At 43.4% G+C, this 24289-nt stretch overlaps 1 protein-coding gene across 10 annotated transcripts in view; it reads right to left on the bottom strand.

Moving 5' to 3' along the window:
- Positions 1-24289, bottom strand: part of NTM (neurotrimin) — a 939904-nt gene that overhangs the window by 390364 nt on the left and 525251 nt on the right. For 8 of the 10 annotated variants that reach the window (XM_032356562.1, XM_032356566.1, XM_032356568.1 and 5 more), the window contains one exon: positions 9275-9359. In XM_032356562.1, coding sequence (XP_032212453.1) covers positions 9275-9359 — 85 coding nt within the window. Of the gene's footprint in view, positions 1-9274; positions 10382-10925; positions 11021-24289 lie in introns of those variants that run through there. The other 2 variants (XM_032356567.1, XM_032356563.1) reach the window with 2 other exon arrangements.

The following is a 24289-nucleotide window of genomic DNA, read 5'->3' as shown; positions in this document are numbered from 1 at the left end:
AATTTCATTAATTACCTCTGCAATGACACTATTTCCAAATAAGGTCGTATTATGAGATACTAGATGTTAGGATTTCAACATTCTTTTTTCCTTCCTTCCTCCCTTCCTTCCTTCCTTCCTCTCTCTCTCTCTTTCTTTTTGTTCCTCTTTTGCTGGGGAGCACAATTCAACCCACAACACCAAAGTACTCCTCTTTCCAGTTTTTATGTACAAAAACGGCACCACATTAAAAGGAATTTGCATGTATTCTCCATCTTACCATCTTCCTCATAGCTTCCGACTGGTTAGAATTATTTTGGATTGAGCTTTCCTGATGAGTTAATTTGTTCAAAGATGATTATTCTGAGTGTGAGTGCACTTTTCTACTCATCCACTCCGTTATAGCCTGTTTGAAAGCCAGGGAAAATCAAGAAATTATTTTCACACAAATGTGTCTTCCTTTGCCTACATGTGGCCAAGAAAGCTTTATCTGACGGTTGATTTCAGTTTTGTCATTTTCCATCAGTCTAGTGGCTGATGCTTTTTTCATTAAAAATTCTATTATTAAAAAAAAAATCTATCAGCAAGATTGTAAGATCACTTCATATGTTCATTTTACAAGACAAATCTAAACCCCCAAATCTTTCTGAGCCAAAGCATCTCACACTGAGAAGAGAACAAGTTGGCCAAATATGCCCAAATAAGCCCAAATATCTCAATCATGTCAACCACAGAGATTTGGAAAAGCAAGATAAGCAAAGGGGAAGATTTCTATCTATAACTTAAATTAATTTGAGCTCCATGGCATACAGTTGAAGTGTAAAGGTCTGTTTTTTGTGCTTCCATTGGTGATTTCTGTGATCAGTTTCTAACACCAGGCATACCCGTCTTACCCCAGACTTAAACAGAAGAAAAATCCCAAATGCACAGAGATTTCTTTCTCAATTTTCACCATCACTGTTCAAGTCCTGATCTGTCCTCTTCATGCATAGGAGATGGGAACGAATGGAAAGATTCCAACAAATTCAAGCCAGAAGGACTTAAGCACCCCTCCCCCAGCTGACTCCAGTGTAATTATCACGGAAAAATCAGTCTTCCAAGAGAAAAAAGTCTACTAATCCTAAATCTACACATGAACTCCTGACCCCACTCTTTGTTTCAGAGAACCAGCCTCTGCAGAGCTGTCTATATGGCTTTTTTGGGCAAGAAAGTCATCTTTAGAGACATGAAAGGTCAGAACTTGCTATGCAACAATCCTGTGACAAAAAACAAAGACATATTATTCTTCTCACCCCCTGTCAGACATAAAACAGTGCAAGAAATTATTTTAACTGAAGAAGAGTCCAAGGATCTAAACAGATATGTAAAGAAACACACAAGAGTACAATTAGGTTGGGTAGGGAGGCATTCCTCTCCTAGCAGATCTTTCACAAACAAGACCTGGCCTAACAATCAAGGCGAGGCTACTTGGGTGTTCACACTACAACAGTTTATAATGAAAATTGCCAAATGTGTGAATATTATCTATAAATATACCTACATACACATGTGTACATATGTATCTACATATGGAGAGAAAAAGAGTAATAACTATATGTATAACTATAAGTGTAACTATACACTGAGCTTTATGTGCATTATATCATTTTAACCCAAAATAAACCTTTGAGGTATGTAATAACTGTTCTTTTTATACAGAAAAATTAAAAACGTCTCCCAACTGCTCACAGACACAGTGCTTGAGTCAGGGTTAGCCAAATCCTATACCCCCATGCATTTTCTTTCTAGCATACCATTCTTGCTAGAATATGAGTTAGTTAGGTCTTTGTTGGAAGTCTTTGCCTCTATCAATAGCACTCCAATTACACATTCCTATTATCTCCTCCTTCTCCTCCTTGGCACACATGTGCAATTTGGAAATTGCATCCTAAATCAACCAATTCCCAATTTCCTAAAAACAATACTATTTGGCCATCTATATGATGTTAATTGTATTGTTTATTTCTTATCAGTAATCTATTACACAGAGTGGAAAATCATCAACCTTCTCTCAAGGAAGCAAAGCAACCTCAAATAATGCAAAGATAATGTTTTATTCTACCCATCATTGGAGACTTTGAACCTAAGAGAATAAATATACTATTAACATTAATCATAATTTTTTTTCAAGATTCTCCCATCTTGAACGAGGCCAGTGGTCCTATTTCCAATAAAACTAAAAAGAAAGTCTATAGGTCAGGGCCTCAGCCACTCTGCCTCCCACTGTCAGGTATCTAGATATACAGGCTTGTGGGATCCTCATAGAACTGTGTTTCTACCTCAGTTTTTTTTCAGTATCCCAGGCCAGAGAAATACATGACAATGTGCGAGGATTTGCTAACTCTCTATGAGAGAGCCCAAGACTGCTGATCTCTGAAGCAAAAGGTTAGTGGGAGAACCTGAAATAGACTGACTCTGAACAAACATGTAGACTGTAAGGCTGTGTAAGGAGAAGAAATTTCTAGAGGCCAATTGGGTCATTCTTTGTGTCTCTGTGTCATAAAACTTAAACTTTCCCATACCCTTCCTAAAATACTTCAAGAAAGCAGATTCTTGTGCTCCAAATTCACCTGGTTTCTAGAAGAAGTACATCCTGGCAATGAAGCAAAGAAGGCATAGAATGAAAAAAGTCCTGTGGTACAAAAAGAGAACCAGCTTCAAGTCAGACAAAACTGGTTCCAAGTCCCAGGCTCAGCCACCATCTGACTGCGGGATGTGGGAAAATGGCTCATTTTTCTCAGTGCTCTGGTTTTCTGATCTGTAAAATCAGAATAATAATTGCATCCACCTGGCGGAGCAGCTCTAAGGATTAAATAAGACTCTGCTCGTAGAGCGCTTAGCACAGAGCCTGATATAGTGAAAGGAGTTGTCCCATATGGAATCAGAGGTGGAACAGAAGGCTAAGAACGCAGGCTGCGGTGCCAGACACGACCAGCAGTGAGGAGCAAACCGGGAGATAAATGCTAGCTGACTGTCGTGAAGCTACTAGCATTCTGCTTCTGCCCTCAGTAGGAAAAGGTGGCCCTCTTTCAGGCACAGGTAGCCCTACGCTAGGGCTCCCAGTCAGGTTGGGAAGCATAGGCTGGGTATCAGGGCCACCTCGCTCTTCTGAAAGGCATCTTTGTGCAAGACTGGCGATCACTACCCTCATTATCTGTAAAAACAGGTGGCTCAACTCCCTGGTCGCTGCAATTCTTTCAAACTCAAAAGAAACATTTCTGCAAGGCACCTATACTTGTAGGTGAGGAGCGTCAGAGGACCAGGGCCTAGCCTGCCCCTCTGTGCTCTTCGCCAGGTTCCCGTGACAACCGGCATACTCTTTCTCCTTCTGCCCCATGCCTGGTTGGGTTTTTCATTTTCCCATTTTAGCTGTTGGCTTCTCAAAAGGCTGAGTGTGCTTCCAGGAGCCTCCCTCCACAACCCCATCTGTCCACGCTCTTCTGAGCCACAGACCACCGGCTGGATGGCTGGCAAACCCCGGAGGTGAGCACAGAGTGGCCCATCCTGGGAGGAGGCAGTGCCGTCAGAACAGCACATGCTTCCTGAGTGGCATTGCTATTCTGAACGAGTTAACTCATCAAGAATGGATCGATAGTTATAGCACGAGACAACCACTGCCAGCGAATTCCACGTAGAGAGAAAGAAGGATGGGCAGAGAGGTGCCTTTCTGTGCCCCTCCATATTTGGAAAATGCTAATGTCCCCGAGCTGCCCCTGGGGTTGAACACCTCATCAGAGGAGTGTTTCTTCAAAGGCTTAAGGACTGGGTCCGTAAGTTACCTGGCAGAAAGGAGACGCGTGTCATGGGTGTAGCTCTGAAATAACCGACAGATGACACAGCCCATCTGTGTCCCTGACAGAAAGACACCAGCCCAGTCACTTATGTGTGTTTGTAACTCCTCAAGAGCAACCTCACACAGCTGGGCGGCCCGGTCAGAAATGACAGTCAGCCAGGAACATGTCCAGGGCAAGGACAACACAAAACAACTCCGAGGAAGGGACAGAGAAGGGCAAGGAGGAGAAGACGGTGATCTCAGATTTCCTGCATTCATTCATGGAACAACTACTTCCGGAGCACCTTCTGTCGGAGACATACTGGTGACACAGAGCTGAAGCAGACAGAGAAGGTAACTCTTCTCCAGAAAATTACAGCCCCATTGGGAAAGACAGGTCATAAACACATAATCAAATATCTCAGTAGGAAAACCTGAGATAGGAATGACTCCTCAGAAGAAACACAAACTCCAGATGGTATACCAGTGGAAGATGTGTGGAGGTAGTTAAGGCCAGGATGTCTATAGCAGAAAGGCAGGACACCACTCAGACTTTAGTAACAAAAACTATGGACCAAGTCATGTGCTGGCTACTGGGATACAAACATGAAGAAGGCATAGTTCTGCCCTCAAGAGGCCATGGACTGGCTGGAGAGACAAAGAGAGAATTCATCTGTTCTAAAGTGAAATCCTAAGTGTTTTACACGATGCAAATAAAGTGTGCCACAGCTTCCTATGTTTGGAAGGGCACTCTGCATTTTCTCAAATATCCAAACACATTATTTTGTGCTAGCCCATGGAGTTGCTATATCAAAACTCAACTTCAATCATGTACATTCCTCAGACTTTTTCCTCTTAACTCATCAAAAAAAAAAAAAAAAAAGCATTGTGCAATGGCAAAGCATATAGTCTATATAAGTGACTTACCACTTATCTCTGATACTGACTTACCACATGGTGTCAATGAAATAATTCACTTTATTAACTGTTGCCTTACTGGGAGAATCTACGATAGCATGAAATACATTCATCAGAATTGCCAAGCTACAGATGGACACTTAGTGAAGTTCTCCAATTGGTGACATCGACACAACTGGGCACCTCAGTCTCTCCCACTCCTCAGTCCTTCTTCAGTATTCCCATAGAGGAGCCCAGTCGGGAAGCTCTTTTGTGACCTCACGTTCACATACGTTACCAGGCATACTCTATTTCACCTCTTTGCCTTAGTCAGCTACCTCTTTGCCTACATCCAGCTTTTTGAGTTAGACTCAATACCCCGGAGAGTCTAAGCCTCATGCCTTTTAACAACCCAAAACCCAGCTCAGAGCCATTCTTGTAAGGACCACTCAATAAGTCTTTGTTGGTGGACCACAGCTGTATTTTAAAATACATGATGAAGAAATGTGGCAAAGAGACAAATGGAATAGAGGCTGGGGGTTGTTTATATTTTGTTTTCATTCATTTTATTTGTTCAGGAAACATCTGGGAGCACACAGTGCTCATGATATTATACCGCAGGATCTCTGCTTTCCAAGCACTAGTTGCCCCCCAATGCACGAGGAGAAAGAACACAGAAAGTTCAACAACAGTGCAGGAGAGAATCTAAGCCAGAATGACTAGAGGACACTCAAAGTACTAGCAAGGTATTAGAACACAGAGTGCGGTGGGCAAAGCGTGGAGCACAAGATCAGGGAGCAAGGTTCTGAGTTACAGCTCCAGCTCTACCCCTTGCTACTTGTGTGATGCTACCGAAATTCCCCGCTCTGGGCCTCTGCTTCCTCAGCTAGGAAATTGAGAAATTAAGTGTATATCATGGAGTTGTTGGGAGCATTAAATGTTACGATGTACACAAAATATGTAACTGATTGTATCAGTAACTATGGTAACAGATCAATCACTGGGAATGCTATTCATCTTATTAACAGTGTTACTCGTCAACTGGCTTCAAAACTTCCTATCTATGCAACCTTAATCAAACCAAGTAAACTCTCCATGCCTCAGTTTCCTCATCTTCAAAATGGGGAGAGTAATAGCACTTACACCACAGGGTCTTTATTAGGGTTAAATGTTAATATTAGGAGGCTAGACAACAAGTGAGATACTATGTAAAACAGAATTCTCCCTGACACAGAGCAAGTGCTCCCTAAACCTTGGTTAATGTTCTTATTAAGGCACCTCACCCTTCAAAAAAAAGAAAAAAAATATATATATATATATATACACACATACATATATATACATATACTTATTTTATACATATACTTATATAAATAAGTATATGTGTGTGTGTGTGTGTGTGTGTATATATATATATATATATATATATATATATATATATGCATACAGACTAGAGCAGGAGGCCAGAAAGGATGGGAGATTGCAAATTATTTGCGATTCCTTTCAGGCTATCAATGCCACAGCTGGATGAAAGGTTTCCCAATACCTCCACAAGGATCGTTAGTGCTAATTGGATGAAATAAAACATTTTTAAAAGTTTCCTCACATTAGAATCTGCTGCTGAAGCATTTGCTCTATGGGGACTAGAAGAGAACTTCAAAAAATAAAACTGGTGAGAACAAAAGCAGAATAACACAAAACCAGAGCAAAAAGTCCTCTGCTGGTTGAGAAGTAAACTACAAGCATGCCCTTTCTGTCAGCCACCGTGAAGTGGAGAGAGCAGCCCTCCAGGGCAGAACAGAGGTGCTCAAGGGCCTCCCAAGTTGTATTCTGCGTAGCCTGGTGGCACGCTGAACAAAGATGGAGAGAGAAAGGAAAGGAAAGAAGAAGGGATGGAGGAAGAGAGGAAGGAATAGAGGGAAGAAAAAGAAAAGATCCACATAAATAACACAAAAAAGCAACAAAACAAAACACAAAAACAAAAAAACCCAGAGCCCTGAGCTGCTGGACAACTACAACCTAGAGTCAGGTTATGTGCAAATGTAGCAATTTTTGTGCAAACAAAATACATTCTGAAATTCCTATTTGCTTCTTTGCACACAGAATTACACAGTGCAGAGACTATGCTTGAGAGTTCACCCCAACATGGTGGCCCTCATTTGTTCCAGTGCATGGACCCTGAGAAGAATGAAGGTCATCCTGCAGAGCATCCTCTGTGCAAGGCGTCTGTGACACCTGCTGCCCAGTTCACATCCTACATCAGGCTCATGGCCAGTGGGTTGGTGTTAGTCACACCCTAGCTCCTCTAATCTCTGCTCTGTAGGGTTCCATCCACAGGAATGGTCTTCCTTCTGCATGTCAGTCAGACATTCAGTCCCAGGGACTGGCACAGAATGGCACAGAATGGCAAGGTCTGTCCTAGGAGGGCCTCTTTATGCCATGGCAGAGTTGGGTCTAAAGAGGAAGCCCCATCATATTCCACTTCCTCCATCTACACCCAAATAAGACCAGAGCAGGTGTCAAAAATGTAAGAAGACTTAGGGCCTAGAAGGGACAGGGACAGGGAAGCCCAGGCAGAGCAAGAAAGCCCTGGAAGGAAAGGTAAAGATAGAGAAGCAGCCAGCACATGATAATGCAATTTTAATGAGAAGCTGTTCCTAACAAAGGCCCATGCCCTGGCTCATCATCTGCTGAATTCAGCCACTTTCCGGAGTCTAGGTTCTCATGAGCCTTGGGGTCTCGCCTCTGGGGCTGAGACCCAATCCTGGCTCATCCAACCTCCATCATTGTTTATACGATATGAGACCATTGTCTGTTAGGGCCCCTTTACTGTTTCTTTTACCCAAATCTCTACAGAGCTAACTACCTTCCACCTTCTCCTTGAAAATGCCATCCCATCTGTTCCTAAAATGTTCTCCATGTGAGAATGACTCTTTCTTATCTCCTGGGAACTACTGCATGCAGCTAAGGGTTAGGGACAAAGGGAACATCCAGAGAACACTAAATTCATCACTGCATTGTGGTAGGGCTTCATTTCTGTATCTCTCATCAAGTAGTCTGAAATCACAGCATTTTTAGAGCTCCATGAAATTCCCTTATAAAGCATATTTAGTAATTCTGGGGTGGGAGGCAGTTAGATATTTAACCTTTGTTCAAATATGTCCCGAAAGGACTTGGTGGAAGAGGTAGGTTTTCTGAACCAGTGAGTAATGAGAAATTCACTGGGGTCATGGACATTAGCTCCCCAAAGGCAGTGGAAGATGGGATGCTTTCCAGGCCCTGTGTGGGTCCTTAAATCACACACTTCCTTTGACAATGGCCTGACTGTCAAGTCCTCGTCCTCAACATTTTCTGTCCTATGGGTATTTCCTTGAGGGTACCATCTATAAACAATGCACTTTTAGGAGAAGGGTCACCAGGGACAAAGGAATGGACACCAGCACCAAGATGATCTTTCCAAGAACCTTCATATGCAAAAGACAGGAATGTTACCATGTTGCCTTACAGTCAGCTCGATGGCCCAGTTTGAGAAACTTTATATAAGAAGGCATATTAAGAGGCAGAGAAATCATATCAAAGAGAGGCAGAGAAATCACTCTTCCCAGGAACCTTCTTAACTTCTACCTCATGCTGACTCTTTCTAAAATTCTAGAGAGTAAGATCGCCCATTATAATCATCATAAATTCTCTGTTACCCTCTTACGAGTGACGCAGTGTATAGACACCAGAAATTAAGTTAACATGTCAGTAGACAAGGTAATCAGGGACATTGACTCATCCCACCTTACCCAAGACATAGCTAAGATTCTTCTCCTCCTCAGTTTCTGCAAGACTTAACCCCAGAAGCCAATCAGGACCCATCTCAATGCTGAAATCTGTCTGTCTATTCAGTAGGTGAGTTTTGCACATACTGCTTCAGTGGACAGCACCAAGAGAGAACAGCTAACCACAGTAAATGATATTTTCCATGGACAAATCACATACATCTCCATGACTTCAATCTCAGAAAGCCATGTTTAGACAAGAATAAACATGTCCTTCTACCCACCAGCTCATAGTATGAAGGCACGCCAGAAAAGCTCAGATACAGTCCATGCCAGGACAAAACAGCAGCTCTGCCAGAGTACAGGAGCCCACTGACAACTCCCCATGCCATGGGCAGAGTGAAGGCATTCACATGAAGCCACACTTGTCCTTTGGGACTCATTAACTTCAGAGATGACTGTTCACATTGAGCCCCCGCCAGGTCCCCAGTCACCATGGCCACCAGGTTCGGGCACACACAGTAACCAGGCCACTGTCCTCAATCCCAGTGACTCCCTGCCTCAGCCGCCTCTCACGCTTACCAAGTCTTGAGCCAAGGAGGCCAGTTTTGGGGAAACAGATCATTTCCCCAACCTCTGAGCGTTTCCCTAACACCACCACGTTCCCGGGGCAGAACATTCTGCTCATCCATGAATCTTGCAGCCTAAGGAACCAGCGACTTCCATGCCAGCTGCTCCGGAGCACACACCTGCACCCCTGCCCCTCTCCCCCAACAACCGATACACATCATTGTCAGTTCATAGAAGAAAAACAGCTCCCTACCTGAGGGTGGCGCTCTCCCCCTGCCGGACCGTCACGTTGTCCATAGCTTTGGGGAAGGTGGCATCTCCGCTGCGCACGGGCACTCCTGTGGGTACAAGGAACAGCAGCCTGAGAGACACGACCACGAGGCACTTCCAGGGCAGGAACAGGTACCCACAGACCCCCATCCTCGACAGCCACAACTTCCGAGAACTCTGGCTGCGGCGCGGCACACACCCCCCCGGGCGAGCACAGGAAGTGGGTGGGGTGAGGAAGCGAGCTCAGGGACCCAGCAGTGAACTAGAGGCGACCGAGACGCGCGGGAGGAGAAAAGCGCGCAGACTCCTCTAAGTCTAATATTCCTCCCCCAAATCCGGCCTCGGGTAACCAATTTCCACGGAGGACAGCGAAGGGGGCTTCCTCGGTGCTGCTTCGGCCAGGGAAGATGGCCAAGAAAAGGGAAACGCAAGGCAGGTGCAAAGGTGTGGGCACGTCTCAGGAGTCCCTTCTTCCCGTTAGCAGTTCTGACATGGCACTTTGGAGTGGAGTAAGCACTTTGGTACCATAAGGGGACAGGGGGGTGGGTCAGATCCGGCTCCCCAGAGGTGGTCTGTAATTCCTCAGTTCGAACAGGGGGAAATCCAACACTTTCTTTGTAAGTTTCGGAGGAAGGACCGCCAGCAGAAAAACAATCCGTAACAATAGCCAAGATGGAAAGTAGAGCACGCAGAAGGCGGCTCCGCCAAGCTTCGCGCGATCCGGATCCAGGGATCCTGCGGCAGCCTCCGGTCAACTTCCTCCCAGCCGAAATGCGCGCTGCAGCCGCTGCGATCCGGCGGGTCTCGGCAGGGCCAGGCGCCGCTGCGGTGACCGAGGCAGGAACGGCCCGGCTGAGCGCACCGCGGCGGGCCCTCGCTCGCTTCGTCGCTCGCTGGGGAAGGCGAGGCGCAGCCGGCACCGGAGCCGCGCGGACGCCACGCTCAGCGGCCGCCCCCGGCCTCCGCGCCGCCTTCCTCCCAGGAGCAGCCCCGACGCGCGCGGGCCCCGACCGCCGGGGTTGTCATGGCAGCAGCTCCATCACTGACCGCCACTTTCTCCTGGGCCAGCGGCGAGCAAGCGGGCGGACTGCGCGCTCATCCCGGCGGGCGGGCGCGGGGCGCCGGGCGCGGGCGCCCACCTTAACCCCTGCCGCGCCACGCCGTGGCAGTGCACCAGCCAAGGCAAGGAGTTTAACCATTTCCCCCTTTGAGAAGCTGTCACTTCCAAATTAAGAAGAAAGGCAAAGTTACCACACAATCTTAATAAGCCCAAGACATCTTAATAAGGGTCACAAACTAATTAACTAGGAAAGGAAAACCCTGCAGCATGCTTGCATGCACCTTTAAAATTATCAGATTAAATCATTAGCATTTAGAGTAAATTTACAGTGTTGGAAGGATGTTTTAGAATAATCTAATTTTTATTCAGTCGTCAATGCCCACCCCACCAGCTCTCCACTTCCCACCCCCACCCCACCCCACGGAAGCTACTTTCGAGCACTGGAGACTCAACATCACCATTCTAAACAGAGATCTTCCATATATAAAATAAATGCAAACTCACAGAAGCCCCTTAGTATGTGAAACTGGCAAAATCGCATCAAAATTTTGGTCAAGTTCAGAAACTCACTTACATTTTTATTCTTGTTTTGTCAACCTTAAAAGATGCTAGTCCTGCAAAAGTGCTCATTCAGATGAGTGTGAGCTACTTGCTTTATTTATACCGTGGACTCCCATGTTCCCTGGGTTTCACGGTTTTGCAAAGCTGATTTCATCTTAAGAGGTGTGTTTTTCAAAATCTTGAAACCCAGGGAAAAAACCTGGATTTGTCTCAGTTTCTGTCACTTCTCCACTCTGGCTCCTGTCAGTCCCTGCATACGTACATTTTAATTTCTCCCTTAAGTCTATCTCAGACCAAATGTGCATTTCCCTTCCTAGGTCTAACCCCTGCGCTGGGGAGAAACCCAGAGCAGCCCAGCCCACAGAGCAGTGCCAACATGAGCATACTCTCTCCTCAAGAACTTCCAGGTCTGAGGCCCCAACACTGACCCAGATTCTCCCAGGGGATAGAGAAGAGGGAACCAAAGGTGACTTTGTTTCTTCCTCCCTCTACTTTCTATCAGATCCAACAAGGAAGCTGCTTTTATTCAACAGCTGTTAAATAACAGAAACAATGTTCTTCCCAAAGCCATCCAGCGAACACCAAAAAGATTGAATCATTCTAACTATAAGAGTTCCGGTGCCAGAGAAGTCCTTTCACCTTGCAGGTAATAACCACCACTTATACGTAGATATCATGTGTGTTAGAGATGAAACAAGCATTTCACCCTCCTACTCTCTCCTCTAACTACTTTAGATTGGTAGGGATAGAGGTAGGGTGGGAGCCGTACTCCAGGATGACAAAGACATACTGAGCAAACGTGTTTTTCCTTTTTAATAGTTGACTAGAAACTGATCAACCAGAAAAGTTGGGAAACTTTACATTGAAGATCTCAATTAATCCGTCATTAGGGTCATTTTTTTTCTCTTCCTCTCTGGTGACTTCTCTTGAGATTAAATTCTCAGGGAAACCCATCTGCTATTTTTGGCCAGCGGGGTCTATTTGATGTATAACACCAAAAAAATCAGTTGTCAACTTATGGCTGCAACAAATGACTTTACTATGGTGGGGGGGAGCAAAAGCAAAAACAAACAAAAAAAAATGACATCTATGGAAACCAGGAGAGTTTTGTTTATATTAAAAAAAGTCAAAGAAGGAGAACATATTTCTACATCAGTGTATTCTTGCAAGACCCTATTTTATGTCCATTTTACAATGGGGAAGTTTGGAAGTAGTAAGTAAAGAGTAAGATTGTGTTTGCTGACTTATAGTCTGCTGAATTTGGGGTTCTTCTTTCCCTAAAGCCATGGAGTTACCTAAACTATCCATATATACATTTTACCTGTCCCTCATGCTCCCCCACCAACCCCTGTGTGTAAACACATCCCCACAACCTCAGCTGGAAATAATTACAGTGGTGGGGAAGAGAGAGAGATTCCTTCTGGGCTTTGGAGTCATTTCCCTACAGTCTTGGAAATGGCAGAGATAATTCCTTTTATAATAAATTCTAGTCCTGGATCCTGCATCTAATTCCCAAGTAGGTACAAACGAGCATTAGTTTTTTGCATCTGGGAATGTGGATAATGACAACAACCGGCCTTCCCAAGGGACCTACATACATGATTAACTCTACAGGAAAATACTTAGAAATCCATTTAAGGTGGAAGATGCTTTATTAATATACTTTGCCTGCCACCACTTCATTATTATGACTGGGCAGAAAAATAATTCTTCATAGGGGTTCTTTAAGACATTCAGTTTATACCAGTCTGCATGCCATTGATCTAAGACAGTAAAACCATCTTTGTCGCTGGCCCTGAAGGGAAAGTGCTGAACTATAGCATCAGGCAGGAAACTCAGCAGAGCTCGGGCAAGGCTCAGGGTGCAGAGAGAAAAACCACTTGGAACCTCCTACCTGCCCTCTGGGCCCAGGGACGCAAACTTTATTAAAAAATAGGAGTTTAGAAAGTGGCGAAAGACCAGAGATGACCATGCAGTTAACAAGGCAGAATCCATTTCATTTGGACTCCTTGATGAAGTTGTTTGAATAGATGAAGATCAAAATCAAAATCATATGTCACCTCCCTGCCCATGCTCTAATCCCTAAATATAACCAACACTTAGTGGCTTATCTTATATCCTGTCTCGTGCTTCATAAAAACTGCTGGATTTATTTTATTTTTCCCAGCATATCCAAGTTAATGAAAAAGGGATGACAGTCAGAGCAATTTCATTATTTGTGTTCTTTAGAGAAACAACTTCCTTTCTGCCTCCTGGAAAGCAGTTTCCTAACAAGAGCCCACCTCCACCTTCTTCCCCCCACCCCCGTCTCCCTCTCCTTCCTCCCTTCCCTCCTGCATACACATATACTGTACACATAAATCAACTTGTCACATCTTGTGTCTGTGCTGACAGCTGTAATTGCTTCAGGTTATAAAAATATCTATAGGACAATGCCTTTCAAGCTCTCTCTCTCTCTCTCTCTCACACACACACACACACACACACACACACACACACACACCAAGCAAAAGAAAACAATCATACTTCCTTTAATGATCCTTTGACTGCAAAGGGCAAGGGGATCCTGCTGTTCAGACCTTGGAGATCTGGCAGGCAGGTGAGGAGACAGAGATAGAGACTTCTGGCAGCAATAGCATCTGCACACTAAAGCAGAGTTGGAAGAGGAAAGAAATTCCCAGTGATAGGGAAACTGGTGGCATGGTTGTTTTTGTTTTACTCTGTTACCTACAGCAAACAAGCCTGGGTTAGCTACTAAAGAGCCATGAATATTCCACACACACACAAAAGACCAAAAGAAGAGCACTAGCTTAAGAAATGCCAGTTCTGCTTCTCCTTCTCTAAAGAGGCTAAAGGCCCCCCTCTCCTGGTGGAGATTCCAAATAGGAGCACAGGCGGGAAGATGAGACATGCAGGGCAGATAGTGTGGCTTGGCACAGAGCAGACATTGAAAAGTTTAATCAGAAAGGGTAGTGTGGATCTGGATAAAGAGCTACCTCTAGGGGAGCAGGGGTGGGCTGGACTCTGAAAAAAATGCATGCCATTCTTTTCCACCTATATGAATATAAGATCAAAATAAAATCATTGTTCATCGGGGCTAGAGTCCAGCATGTTACGATTTCAACAGATAGAGCAAAAGAGCAACTTGAAGAAGGGGAAGAAGCCTCCGAGGAGAAAAAAGGGGTCACAAATAGAGAGGAGAAAAGAAGAGCAGGAAGAAGTGGCAAAGGTTAGGCTATCTATGGACTTTGAAAGCCACGCACCTTTCTAAGAGGTACATGAAGGGGAGACATGGTCAGAAGAATAATCGGTAGGTAGACAGAAAAGTAAGGGAGAGCACAATGAACGATTAAAATCAAAGTACCTTGAAAGCAAAAGCCAGATGCCCGAAGGGGCGCGTCCCATTCTACCGTGGGGCAGAATTTTTCCTTACCTAGGTTTTGGGTCATAATAAGAATCACAGAATGATCTGGTCAGAGGGGACCTTGGAACATACTTCGTATAACCCACTTATTTCATAAAGTGGGGGATTGAACCCAGGAGGGAAGGGTCATTATCATAAGGACATAAAGGTCATAACTGGTAAACCAGATCTACAACTCAGGATGCCTGGCTCCTGTTCCGGTAGAGCTTTCTGCTACACGTATCGGGTAAGGACACTATTTCAGAGCTAACGAATAAACTATCTCCTTTGGCTGCTACACCTGTGGGCAAGAGAGAGCACTACCAAAGAACGATACTACTACTGCTCAGAATACCGCTGGGTATCCAATTATTCAATTGAATTCAGTGCATTCAGTAAACATTGACAGGTAGATTCTGAGCTCTTCCCATGCAGCAGGAATCTTGCTGGAGTTAGTGCTACAAGAACAAAAGACACAGTCCCTGCCTTTGATTTGCTTATAGAGCTGTTAAGTTTGACAGTCCTCTTATTTTTATTTGCATTCATGACTTTTGAACTTACAATGAACTCAACCCCCTGCTCCCTCTGAGTCCTGAGAAGATTCTGATTGGCTAAGAGAAGCAAGCTAGAATACACCTCCTCCTTGGAATCCATTTGACCCATCAGCTTGTGCAGATTTCCAGGCACTGACCATGGTTTTCCAAGCTTCATTTAAAGTGACATTAGGAGAGGAGGAGGTAGACTCGAGGATTTACAAACATAATTGAGAAATGCCTGTACAACAAACAGGTGTATAACAAACAGGTGTTTAGTGCACGCTAAATCCTAGCTGTGGACTAGGCAGTGCACTTAAGCTGTACCCTCATAAAGCACACGGTCTAATAGGGAAGATAGACATTAAAGAAATAATTTTACAAAAGAGTAGAGCCGGTTGTGATAAGGAGGACATGAGAGAATGGGTCTGACAGAAGGTTTTCATGGAATCTGGAAGATGAGGAAATGTCCCCACAAGAAATGATTTTAATCGAGGACTTGATTGTGCGGAGATGAAGGAGGCAGGTGGTGTGGGCAGGAATGTCGCTGTGGGCAGGCAGAACAGAAGCCACACAGCCCAAGACCAGAAGGAGCATGGACAGAATCTCCCTTTCATATTCTCAAGTTGTTCTCATTTAAACTAAGGACTGGGGGCGCCTGGGTGGCTCAGTGGGTTAAGCCTCTGCCTTCGGCTCAGGTCATGATCCCAGGGTCCTGGGATCCAGCCCTGCATCAGGCTCTCTGCTCAGTGGGGAGCCTGCTTCCTCCTCTCTCTTCCTGCCTCTCCGCCTACTTGTGATCTGTCTGTTAAGTAAAATCTTTAAAAAACAAAAAACAAACAAAAAACAACTAAGGACTGGTACATCTGACGTACTCTGAAAACATCTGACTCTTCCAACACTCTGCATTCATTTGTTTACTGATGTTTTCAGTACATATTCATCGATGAAGAATGAACCATGGGCTTTGGAATCAGACAGACTAGAAGCCAAACACTCATCATCTTCCTCACTAGCTGTTGTGACCTTGACTTTGGGAAAATAACTTCATTTGCAAAATAAAGGTCATCGTGGTGCCTATCACAAAGTGGTTGTGTGATGAAGAAATAAGACAGTAGATGTAAAGAGCGCGACAGGCCCGTCACACAGACAGTGGGGGTGAAAATGCAGGCATCACTGTGCTGGGACTGGCCGGAACAGAGGAGCGCCGGGCCTGCTCTTCAGAGAACCCAGGGGCAGCCCACTGAGCACAGGCCTGTGAACATCACCAGCACACATATCCTGAGAGGTTTCATCACACAGACAGCAGACATTTCATGCTGAGATGTGGTCATAAAAGGGAAGTAACTTAGCCTTCAAACCAGGACAGGAAGAGGGTGCCCCTCCAGCTCCCACCAGAGTGTCTCAGCGTCGGTGTTCTACAAAAGCACACAGGATGGAGGCTGTGGGAAACAGCCTGGGCTTGAGAAACAGGCTTGGGCTTGCTCTTCCTGTGGCAGCCTGGGAACTTTGATCTGTTGCGCTCCCACATATGACTGAAACGTAGTGAAAGAACCTGAACAAAAGACGAGACACCTCCTCCATCCCATCATTAAGTGAGCAGTCTGCTCCGACTTCCTTCAGCTCCTTCAGCATGGACTCTTACGCCCTTCTTTGTTGCTGTGTGCCTGATGGCTGAACTCAAAGCCTCCTCAGACTCATCATTTGATAAGATCCTGTGCTTGCCTCATGTTTCCTAATTCCTGCCATTGTACCTCCCAGAACCATGTTTCAGGATTAACCTCATTATTTCTGTAGAAAGGAATGAGGGGTCCATGAAGACATCCCTCTACCTGCATAAGCATACACCAGTTCTGGTGGTCACCAGAGGCAGCCCTGCTAGAGTCGGGTTAGGGTTTCTCTGAATGACAATCTCAAAGCCCCCAGCTTGGAACTTACCAACCCAAGTTTACTGTCAGAGAAACTTGGCTTGCCTCTACCCCTGAATCCCTTTCTCCCCAAACAACTGCTTTTTACTCATTTCTCTCTTTAAAGTTTCCTCTGCATTTTCTTTAGTGGTTTTACTTCTTGCTTGTGCCAGCCAAAAGCAGCAACAGAAGAGAAAAAAATTGCTCGAAAAGATACAATGTCAGTTGTACTTTTTACTGGAGGGACATTATATGACTATAATTTTGCAAACAAAGGATATGGGTTCCAGTTTCAACTTGGGCCATCATTAGGTCACTTTAGACAAGGCATTTTTTTGAATTCTTGGTTTCTTTTTCTGAATTTTTAGTGGCCAAGAGAACCTGCATCTTCATGCTACATGCTTCTTTGAGAAGATTTTATCCTCCTAATGCATCTAAATGGGTTAATGCCTTCTTAAAAGTTAACTCCTAGAGTAAGATGAGGTCTCCATAGTGGGGGTACAGGGTATTGCCTGCCACCTGCTGGCTGCATGTGGAGGCTCAAGTTGCTTTCTCTTTGCTTCTCAAGGAAGAGTTTGGTTTAGGTGACTTCCAAGGGCCCTTCCAACTCTCGTAGCCTATAGTTTTAATGCTTCTTGACACTATCCTCAAAAGCACTTTATCCTTCTTATTCACTTATCAGTCCTTCCTGGGGAGAAAAAGCCCTCCTCCTCATGTCCTTCCTCTCTCTCCTGCACAATTCAGAATGCTTTGAAAAAAGTAATAAAAAGAGCTGCCCCGTATCTAAGGCAAGATGATGGCAGAGCCAAGATGATTAAAAGTCTTCTGATAAAGGGTTTCTTTAAGGAAAAGAAAATCCCACAATGCAACCAGCAATGTTAATCTTCAATAAATACGTTGTTAATATTTAACTGGCATTTATTTAAACTTACAGTAACTGTCTTATTAAATCTAAATTAATTGCCCATTTGGGAATCTTCCCCTAAAGCCTAGCTGGGACATGGCTGTCTAGATCATAGTCTATGCTAGGCATCCAGCCATAAAAGAGAATATTTAAGCCATCCTTTTAAGACTACACTCTTAGAATCTCATGGTTAGAAGGGTCTTAGAGGTCAACTCAACTAGTAAGTTTTATACCCTGTGTCTTTTGACTTTTGGGGGGCCTATTTTCCCCATCTCTGCATTAAGTGCTTATTGTGTGTTCCCTTTATCTCTATCCCTCCTCTTCTTTTTTATTATTAATTCCTCTCTCTCATTTTCTTTCCTTGCTGTTAGAAGTTTTTTTTCCTCTTGGACTTCATATATGAGATTCATTTTGCTGTGTTTCTGTCTCAATCTCTCCTCAGTTTCTTAGGATAACCATTTGGGATACTTGACAAATTCTACATACACACATATAGATGTATACATGCAAATATATGCATATAAATGTTACATGTATCTTATGTGTGACAAAGACCATTTTATAATAACTGTTGTATACACAAGACTAAGAGCTGTGAAATAATCCCTGAGTCACACTGCTTTACAAGGGGCAGTGAGAGTGTGATTGGGTAGAACTGATCTTTGCTATCCCTGAGATCAATCAATATTTTTTTTATTATAAATGTGGTCTTGGCTGAACTTCTGGGATGTTATTTTGCTTTGACTGTAACACATTTACAACATTGCTACATCACACACACACATCCACACACTCACTCCCTCACTCGCTGGTTTCAGCAAGTGCATTTACTAGAGCAACCTGTGGATTAAAAAGAAACACCTAATCAGATGGGTTAGTGTTCAAGCTGAGTTAACTTTCCTCAAGGAGTGGGACGTGATGGAGATTAAAATAATTCACCCGAAGGTTTCTAAAGGTTGAAGTCCCTGAGTTCAATTTGCGAAGTCCTCACTGCCTTACAGGGGCTTGGAGAGGGGGTGGTGGAGAGAGAGAGATGGAGCAGAAGAGGGACAGGGCAAGTAGGGGAACATAGGGGCATGGATGAGGAAAAGGTGGGAGGATTGGAAGCTATCCCACAATTTTTTTTTTTAAGATTTTATTCTATTTATTTGACGAGAGAGAGCTAGCTCAAGCAGGGAGAATGGGAGAGGGAGAAGCAGGCTTCCCGCTGAGCAGGGACCCTGATGCTGGGATCATTCCCAGGACCCAGAGTCATGACCTGGGTCGAAGGCAAATGTTTAGCAACTGAGGCACCTAGGTGCTCCCATCCTACACATTTTTAAGAGGAATACATGCATTCTGAACCATTTACTTGAGGGAGGCTTGCATTTGCACTGCCTGTGGAAGATATTCTTCTTTTGGTACCTAACTCAACTAATACACAAACCATCCCACTTCATTTTTCCTTCTTTACATCAGCCACTATCAAGTTAATCTAAAGACACCACGTCATCTGTATGGTGTCTTCAATTAAAAAAAAAAGTCCTCCACATCCAAAGCATCTTTATTCTGTATTTTATTCAGTCTTAGAGATTCAAGAGATAATTGAACACATTTTTATAGGCTTTTTCATCATCCTGACTTTTACTTTATCGGCCCATCTTTATGCATTACCATTAGGAGTTTGGGAGCTTTCACAATGAAGCAATGAAGGCTGAAGTGAGAACATTTCATTCCTCCTAACTTGAGAGTAGACGTAGTCTTTCCTTCCTGGAAGGAAGTGTTTTCCCTAAACCTTTTGTATACCTTCCTCTGGTTTGTCAAAAAGCACCTAAGGGATGCTGTAGTTAAGGAAACAGAGCCACTTGTGAGTGGTTTGGAAGAGTGGACTTACCTGGTTCACAGGTAGCACTGAACTTGGGTGAAAAAGAACAGACAAATGTTTTGGGTGTACATGTGAATAAGGGATAACACGTGAAAATAATTTACCTAAGTTTTCACAACAGTTTTGACAAGGTGTCAAGATCAAAGATGCATTAAAAACAAATGCATAATGAGGAGACAATCTTCTTTTTCAAAGGTGGAAGATTAGCTTAAAGCTAAGGCACAAATCAAGAATAGATTGACATATTTCTATATGGAGAAATTTTAATTCCAGATTCCCCACACGATCATTGCCGGGACCAATGAAATGTAATATTTTTATCAATAACGTCAAAGGCAGTTCATAGATAACTCAACCAAGTTTGCAGAAGATATTAAGTTCCCTTAAGTGGTTAAATCTGCAGTTGACATGGATGAGCTGCAAACAATCCACAAAGCTTTGTAAGTGTGCAGAGAAGTAGACAAATGCAATAAAACATATTTTAGGAGAAAACATCTAAAGTGTGCTTCTGGGGCGCCTGGGTGGCTCAGTGGTTTAAGCCTCTGCCTTCGGCTCAGGTCATGATCTCAGAGTCCTGGGATCGAGCCCCACATCGGGCTCTCTGCTCAGCGGGGAGCCTGCTTCCCCCTCTCTCTCTGCCTGCCTCTCTGCCTACTTGTGAGCTCTCTCTGTCTATCAAATAAATAAATAAATATCTTTAAAAAAATAAAATAAAATAAAGTGTGCTTCTAAGGGACACATGGGTGGCTCAATGGTTAAAAAAACAACTCCTGATCAGCTGAGGTCATAATCTCGGGGTTGTGAACTATAGCCCCCACATCAGGCTCTGAGCTAGACTTGGAGCCTGCTTAAGATACTCTCTCCCTCTCCCTTTGCCCTTCCGTTCCACCCTCTATAAACAAACAAACAAACAAACAAATACATAAATAAATAAAAATAAAGTGTGCTTCTAAGATGCTAGACTCTGGGAAGTGGAATTAGAAACAGCCATCCCGAGTGAACGGAACATGGATGTTGAGGTAAACAGCTTTGGCTTGAAGGCTGAGCTCTTTGAATTATGAGGTTCACTCTGGATGATTTTCTTACCTCTCAGAGCCTCAATTATCTCCTCTATTAAATATGAACATCTCCTACTCATATACTTGCCATGAGGATTAAATGAGATGGTAATTGTAAAGTGCCCATTGAAAACCCTGGCATTCAGTACAGATGCCACAAACGGATGCTAGTGGTTCTTCTTTTACAACCCAGAAAAAACTCGTCGGAAATAGTCATGGCCAGTGACTCCCAAACTACGAGTCTTACAACACATTTTGGAGTATGATACTGTTGAATACTGCCTGCAGATATCAGAATATTAAAAAAAAAAAAAAGAAAAAGAAAAAAAATGGTGAGTCACACATTTTATGAAACCTATTAAAAGCATATTGGGAAAAATAGAAAAAAAGAAAGAGATGCTACATTTATTCAAACTTACTATGTATAAATTCTTCAATATTACTTCTAGTAGTTATTATTATAGCTCACAAATAACAGAGGAACCTCATATGCCTGGTTTCTGAAGTCAGACACCAGGAGTCACTTTCAATATCTCCTCCACCCAGCTGCCCACTCTCACATAATCCAATCAATCCTTCTCCCTCTCCTGGCTGCTTCTTCGAAATATCTTTCATATCTGGCCACCCCGCTCAGCCTCAGCTGCCCACCCCTGGCCTAAGCCATCATCCCTCCTTATTGTCTTCTCCAGAATGGTGAGCCTCTCTCTTATGCGGATTTCTTTCAGTTGCTCTTGTCAGATCTATTTCAAGCTAAAAATGGGAACTAAAGGATTCCCGAAAATACGGCCACATCCGTCTGCTGATTCAGTCTTTCATGGCTTCATGCAGTAATTTAAATAGAGCCCCACATCTTTTTTTTAATTTTTTAAAGATTTTATTTATTTATCTATTTATTTATTTGAGAGAGAGAAATGGGAGGAGGAGTGGAGGGGGAGGGGCAAGCAGACTCTACACTAAGCACAGAGCCCAGCACCGGGCTAGATCCCATGACCCTGAGATCATGACCTGAGCTGAAATTAAGAGTCAGAAGCTTAACCGACTGAGCCACCCAGGTGGCCCAAAGCCCCATGAGAACCCCCTGATGTGCCTTCTGTTTTCCCCTTTTTCTCCTGTCACATCTTCCTTTATTGAGCCACATCAGTCTTTATTTGAATCTGGTCTTATTTTGAACTAGCACAGGTCCCTCCTCCTCAACTCTGGGATTTTGCCCATGATGAATTCCTGCCTAGGATACTGCCCCTGCATTTTCTTGGCTAAGTTCTATTCATCCTTATAAGTTTTAACTTCCCCCTAAATACCTGACTGTAACTGTCTCATCGGAAGAGGGTAAAAGCTCATTGCATCAGGAGTTGTAGTATGCACAATCCTTTTAATCATTTAAACTCTGTCTTTTCCTCTGTTGTATTCCTGAGGCCCTAACACAGTACTTGGCACTTAATAGTGACAAGTATTTGGTGAAATTAAGTGAATAGTATAGCTGGGGAAAATTCCAAAGTTAAAAAGATTTTCTGGCATTTGGTATTCATGAACTATAAAGATAGGGTGGACATGACTTAATGACCAAACTCTAGCTAGAAATTAAAAAACCCGAAGCACCCCCAGAAATTGAAAGATGAAAGTTCAAGGATAAAGACAAGCATGTCTGTATAAAAGGTTATACAGGCAGAAATAGTATCTAAATAGGATAAGGGAAGGCTGGGATAAATTAATGGGTGACAGACGTATACTGGTTTATTAGGTTAGGGGTGTCTGATGTATATCTCTAACCTTTGAAGTAGGATTCCCATGCAAAACTGCCAATGTTGAAAACAGGTAACTAGGACATCTGAATTGATGTGACCTATGTGACCTTTCTAATGTCATGTTCCCTTCTATTCAGTAATTCTATTGTCCACAGCATTGGAGACAAAGGGATTATGCTTGTCCTTTCCCCCTGTACACCTTACATACCATTTCTAGCATATCTGTGTCTACTCAGTGCGAGGATATTTAAAATGCTACAAGAAAGTGTGTGTGTGGTTTGTGCGCAAAGTGAACCCTGAGCAGGGGAAAAGCTCATCAGACTGCCTTCTGTTCTTATCCTTTTCTCTGATGGTTATTCTCTTCTTGTCTGACTCCTGAATTATATTCTTAACAACGTCTTGGTCTTAGGACACCTGCTCTACCCACATTCACTCTTTCCTTGAACATTGTTTCCAGGTGTACTCCAGGCATCTTGGCTCCCTTGACTGCCTCCTTCTGAAGGCTTGACTTCCCACAACCTGAACTGGGTTACAATACATCTTTCAACTCTGGATCCCGTGACCTTTTCTCTCCACTTCATTGTTTCCCTGTGTGAGCTACCTTCCAGGATATGATGAAGAGAAATCAGTTTTACATATAACTCTTCATTTTTCACTGTAGTGGATGATCACTGTGACAGCCATAGTCCAAAACAAAGATGTTGAAGGCTATGTGCCCAGCTTATGCTCCTTGTGATTTGCTTCTCTACAACTTCATTTGGGGAACTCTGTTAGTCACTTTCATTTCCTGGACACAGCTGCAAAATATGCACAGGGCTCCAGTGCTTCAGAGATATGGGAAGCCCAAGGCCAGAAGGGCTCTAGAATAGTTTCCCCTAAATCAAGATTCAAATAAGTTTATTGGAAAATTGTTTCCGATTGACCAGCTGGGGTGAAAGCAGCCTTCTTACATTTATGCCATGGATCTTTGCAAAGTAGGTGGTGTGATACAACAGAGCCTGTGAGGCTCTTGGGCCAGCCCCCAAGCCTTCAGTCTGCTGCAAAGATGAACATTAGAAATAATAGTACAGATAATCAATGGATGACAAGTGGAATACATATTACAAAGGAAAAGTGCAAGATTATAAGAGAACAGAAAAGTAGACACTGTCTTATTCATAACCACTCTATCTCAGCACAGAACAAGGTAAAATATAGGCAATAATAAATCAATGTAAGATGGGTGATTGAATGAATAAACATGTAAAAACATCTAGACTTTGAAGTCTCAATATTTTTCCATGTGGCTATTTAATTGTTCCTTCTTCTGCACAGACACCTCTACCAGACCCCTTTCTTTTCTCCAAGGGACAGTAGAGTTTCAAGGAACTGAGTTGCCCTTTCCATCTTCTTGTTATTTATCAGGCCAAAATAAGAGAAGCTTATAAATCAGGTTTTATAAATATTTTCTGTGCACTCCTTTTGCTCTTGGGAAAGCTTACTCACTACACTCATAAAAATCTACTCTAATCCCTACAACCAACTTATGACCTCCTAGCACACTTCATGCAAGAATAACATTAATAATAATCAGACTATTAGCCAAAGTGCTTGGTTTGAACCTGAAAAATTTGAGAAACGATATTATAAATTATTTTCCAAAGATACCATCTTTAAGCATTAACAGGCACAGGGGCTTTGACTCTGAATTCTGGGAATTGAGCATAATTACATGGAAATTGACAGGACACATATGCCAAGAATCCTGTTAACCTTTAATATCCTGGAAAAAAAAAAAAAAACCTCTCCTTGTAATTATCTCTTTTTCTGTCTTAAATGTTACTAATGAATATTTAGGGGCATAAGCAAACATGGAAGTGGTTGGATGGTAGAATTTTGATTGTTGTTTGGAATCCTAGTTTTCCAGGTACTCCATGAAATAAGGAGGTGCTAAAAAGAGCCCTTGGAATTTGACCATTTCCGCAAG

This window comes from Mustela erminea, chromosome 9 (genome assembly GCF_009829155.1).
Source record: "Mustela erminea isolate mMusErm1 chromosome 9, mMusErm1.Pri, whole genome shotgun sequence".
In the NCBI taxonomy this organism is placed as follows: Eukaryota; Metazoa; Chordata; class Mammalia; order Carnivora; family Mustelidae; genus Mustela; species Mustela erminea.
Note: the sequence above shows the minus strand (reverse complement) of the source record. Positions and strands in the feature narration are given on the sequence as shown.